The sequence below is a fragment of the Gobio gobio genome (assembly GCF_949357685.1).
Source record: "Gobio gobio genome assembly, chromosome: 7".
Classification (NCBI taxonomy): Eukaryota; Metazoa; Chordata; class Actinopteri; order Cypriniformes; family Gobionidae; genus Gobio; species Gobio gobio.
In genome coordinates, this window is record NC_137103.1 from 57,310,184 (window position 1) to 57,315,183 (window position 5,000).

General features: G+C 41.7%; 1 protein-coding gene across 1 annotated transcript in view; it reads right to left on the reverse strand.

Moving 5' to 3' along the window:
- The window catches only part of glra2 (glycine receptor, alpha 2), a gene marked incomplete at both ends in the record, with an annotated part of 35,907 nt that extends 33,642 nt beyond the window's left edge, over nucleotides 1-2,265 (reverse strand). The window contains one exon of the mRNA XM_079820787.1: nucleotides 2,170-2,265. Within this exon, the coding sequence (XP_079676913.1) occupies nucleotides 2,170-2,265 (96 nt within the window). The remainder of the gene's footprint in view (nucleotides 1-2,169) is intronic.
- Between the last annotated feature and the right edge of the window lie 2,735 nt (nucleotides 2,266-5,000).

The window sequence follows — 5,000 nt, forward strand, 5'->3', positions numbered from 1 at the left end:
ACAACCCAAGTTGGGTTGAAAATGGACTAACCCAGCGGTTGGGTTAAATGTTTGCTTAAAACAACCCAATCGCTGGATTAAAACGACCCAATCGCTGGATTAAAACAACCCAATCGCTGGATTAAAACGACCCAATCGCTGGATTAAAACGACCCAATCGCTGGATTAAAACAACCCAATCGCTGGGTTAAACGACCCAATCGCTGGATTAAAACGACCCAATCGCTGGATTAAAATGACCCAATCGCTGGATTAAAACAACCCAATCGCTGGGTTAAAACTAACAGCCCATTCACTGGGTTAAAACAGCCCAATTGCTGGGTTAAAACAACCCAATCGCTGGATTAAAACAACCCAATTGCTGGTTAAAACAACCCAATCACTGAGTTAAAATAACCCAATCACTGGATTAAAACAACCCAATTACTGGGTTAAAACTAACAGCCCGTTCACTGGGTTAAAACAACCCAATCGTTGGATTAGTCCATTTTCAACCCAACTTGGGTTGTTTTTAACCCAGCATTTTTTAGAGTGCACAAAAGATTCTTTATAGTGGGGAAAATGGTTATTCTATGGCATCACTGCAAACTATCCTTTTTGGGAGCTGTGTGTGTGTGTGTGTGTGTGTGTGTGTGTGTGTGTGTGTGTGTGTGGGCATGTTTTCGTGAAATATCAGGACACAAATGTGTATAATGACACAGGTATTACAAAAAGAGGGTGAAATATGAGGACGTTCCCCATGTCCTCACTTTTCAAAATGCTTATAAATCACACAGAACAAGTTTTTTTTCACAGAAAGTGAACTGCACAGTCTCCTGTGAGGGTTAGGTTTAGGGGCAGGGGCAGTGTGTGTGTGTGTGTGTGTGTGTGTGTGTGTGTGTGTGTGTGTGTGTGTGTGTGTGTGTGTGTGTGTGTGTGTGTGTGTGTGTGTGTGTGTGTGTGTGTGTGTGTGTGTGTGTGTGTGTGTGTGTGTGTGTGATGGGTAGGTTTAGGGTCAGTGTAAGGGGATAGAAAATACGGTTTGTACGGTATAAAAACCATTACGCCTATGGAATGTCCTCACATTTCACAAAAACAAACATGTGTGTGTGTGTGTGTGTGTGTGTGTGTGTGTGTGAGGGCTAGGTTTAGGGGCAGTGTAAGGGGATAGAATATACAGTTTGTACGGTATAAAAACCATTACGCCTATGGAAAATCCCCACAAAGATAGTGAACCTGACGTGTGTGTGTGTGTGTGTGTGTGTGTGTGTGTGTGTGTGTGTGTGTGTGTGTGTTTGTGTATAGGTGTGTGTGTCTATGTGTGTGTGTATAGGTGTGTGTGTGTGTGTGTGTGTAGGTGTGTGTGTGTGTGTGTGTGTGTGTGTGTGTGTATGTGTGAGAGAGAGAAAGAGAGAGAGTGTGTGTGTGTGTGTGTGTGTGTGTGTGTGTGTGTGTGTGTGTGTGTGTGTGTGTGTGTGTGTGTGTGTGTGTGTGTGTGTGTGTGTGTGTGTGTGGATCTCCTGTCTCCTTTAACATTACAAAAATAGAATAGAATCTTTTTTTTATCGGGTTGTAACTGTAAACTTTCGATTTTTGTTTTCTTTGACGTTCTAATTTTACACCTTTATGTTTTTTTTTAAATAAAGGTAATTTATTGGCATTTATGGTTCCAAGGGGAACCTTTAAAATCTATGGAACCTTTCAAATGCACAAAAGGTTCTTTCAAGAACTGATCACTGAACGGTTCTTCTATGGCATCACTTATCCTTAGTCTGTGTGTGTGTGTGTGTGTGTGTGTGTGTGTGTGTGTGTGTGTGTGTGTGTGTGTGTGTGTGTGTGTGTGTGTGTGAGTGCGTGCGTGCGTGCGTGCGTGTGTGTGTGTGTGTGTGTGTGTGTGTGTGTGAGTGCGTGTGTTTGTGTGCGTGTGTGTGTGTGTGCGCGCGCGCCAACTAGCCCTGGTCTCTTAACATTACACACATATAGAATGGAATCTTCATGTATCTGCGCGGATCTGTAACTTCCGATTGTTCTTTCATGTTTTCTTTGACGTTCTAATTTTAATTCGAGCATTCTATAATTGCCATGGCAACGCGCATCCGGATCTGCAGAACAGGAGACGCTCGTCGCGTGTCCATCTGATACAGCACTGACCCTGCGCCGCTGGTCTGGCAGAAGAACTGAAGGACGTACCTGAAGTTGTGCATTTCTATCAGACACGCGAGGAAAGTTGAGAGGAGTTTCACAGAAGGGCGAGTCATTCCTCTGGCTTCGCTCGTTTCCCCTCATGGGGTCAGAAACGCGCCCCAAACTCCCGAACTAAAGCTCAGCCCAGACTCTCATGGCTCATCCGTGCCGGAGAAACCACACCGAGACGCCGCGCATCTGCCGTCGCGCGCGCAGAAAAAGCCCCGGGAAGCTCCTGAAATCATCCTGCGCGTGGAGGAAACATGACAGGTGATATCCTGAGAGTGAGGAAACGATGTGTGGCGTGTCTGTCAGCGCTGGAGCATCTCTTTAAATGACGGGGTTCAGCACTCGGGCACCTCCGCTCCTCTCTGTGCGCATGCGCAACAGTTCCAAAGTGGTGGATCGTGCGTGGATTCAGGGAGACATTGGGATTAGGGGGATATTGGTTAAATTAACTCTTGAACCAGGATCTGCTATACAAGAGAACGCCTCTTCCTCGTGCTTGTCTTTATTTCCCTATTGCGTGAGTGAAATGCTTCGCAAACAAGAACAAATGTAGGGCGGGGCTTGATTTTGTCGGTGCGGAATTGATTGGACGGTTGTGGTTTGCTGTTATTCTGATTCAAGATTATTAACCCAATGATGTCCACCGATAAAACATTTAGAATATACACTGCTATATTCCATTAAAAAAAACAAGAGTTGTCAATTTTTTTATTAAAAAATCTATTAAAAGTTATTCTGTAATTCGGACAGACGTTATGTTTTTGTACATAAAATTAATAAACATATGTTTGCAGGTGATGTGATGTCATCTTTAAAAAAAAAAAATATTTTGTACAACCTCCTTATTTCATTTTTTTCTTCTATTTTTGAATATCTACCAAATCAAAGAGGAAATAAACAATAGGCTCACCAGCACACACCTCTGGGGAATTTAGCGGGAACCCAGGTTGCCTTGGAAACAGATTCACTTAGCACATGATTGCAAATGCTAAAAGGTTGAGCTTGTTGCTTAGCGCAGGGGTGAGTGACAGACGGGGTGACGCCTGTGTGACTGACAGCAGGAATCACATTATCGGCTTAGGGAAGTGTTTTCTTGTGTTTCGTCTTGATTCTTTTTTAGGGGTGTGCGAACTATCTGTTCTATCTGTTAGTCTGTTAGTCTATGGCAGCATGAAGAACCATATGGGGAAAGTTATGAAATCTGGCACTCTACTAAATATTGGTTTGGTGTTCACACACTGAAGGTGTGTGGACACCTTGTATCCGTTGGCATGCTTATTATTCTTCCGTTTCTTCTTCTGCTCTTGAGTCTATGGCAGCCCATAGAACCGCTTGCAGGAAAGTTATAAAATTTCAGTCAGTAAAAGACAGTCTGAACTGTCAACATACCAAATTTGGAGTCTCTAACAAAATCCCTCTAGCGCCACCAACTGTCCAAAGTTGCACTCATGTTTAATAACTTTTAAGGGCTATAAACAAAATTCTTTTGTTTCTTCCGATTCCTTGTTGGCTCTAGACAATTCAATGCACCCTATGATGATTTTCACAAAAATTAATCCATATCATCTTCAAACCATGCCGACAAAAAGTTATGGAATTCAAGTTGACTCGTCAAATCGTTCTCGAACAACACACCAACGAATTTGACGAAGAGCACACCAAAATTAATGAGGCTATATATCTCTGCAACGTTCAGCATATTCTGACCAAACTTGGTGTGTGTTATGCCATCCATGACCTTAGGCGACCTGCACAGTTTCGGCACAGTGCCACCAAGTGGTCAGGAGATATGAAAAATGGCTATTTCTGTTTATAACTTGAAGGGTTTGGCCAAAAATCACAAAACTCTTAAACTCTCTCTTTAGATTTGGTGCATCATGCCGAGTCAAACATTACTCAAATTTCCCATATTGGCCAGGATGTATTTTGAGAGTCTGCCATTTTTAATTTTGTTGTAAAATGCTATAACGGCCATTTTGGGAGTCAGCCATTTTTAATTTTGTTGTAAAATGCTATCAAGGCCATTTTGGTAGTCAGCCTTTTTGAATTTTGTCGTAAAATGCTATAACGTCCATTTTGAGAGTCTGCCATTTTGAATTTTGATGTAAAATGCTATAACGGCCAGTTTGGGAGTCAGCCATTTTAAATTTTGTCGTAAAATGCTATAACGGCCAGTTTGGGAGTCAGCCATTTTGAATTTTGTCGTAAAATGCTATAACGGCCATTTTGTGAGTCTGCCATTTTGAATTTTGTCATAAAATGCTATAACGGCCATTTTGTGAGTCAGCCATTTTAAATTTTGTCGTAAAATGCTATAACGGCCAGTTTGGGAGTCAGCCATTTTGAATTTTGTCGTAAAATGCTATAACGGCCATTTTGTGAGTCTGCCATTTTGAATTTTGTCGTAAAATGCTATAACGGCCAGTTTGGGAGTCAGCCATTTTAAATTTTGTCGTAAAATGCTATAACGGCCAGTTTGGGAGTCAGCCATTTTGAATTTTGTCGTAAAATGCTATAACGGCCATTTTGTGAGTCTGCCATTTTGAATTTTGTCGTAAAATGCTATAACGGCCAGTTTGGGAGTCAGCCATTTTGAATTTTGTCGTAAAATGCTATAACGGCCATTTTGAGAGTCGGCCATTTTGAATTTTGTTGTAAAATGCTATAAAGGCCATTTTGGGAGTCAGCCATTTTGAATTTTGTTGTAAAATGCTATAACGGCCATTTTGGGAGTTGGCCATTTTGAATTTTGTTGTAAAATGCTATAACGGCCATTTTGAGAGTCGTTGTATTTTGTTATATTTTAAATGTTATATTTTACGACTGCA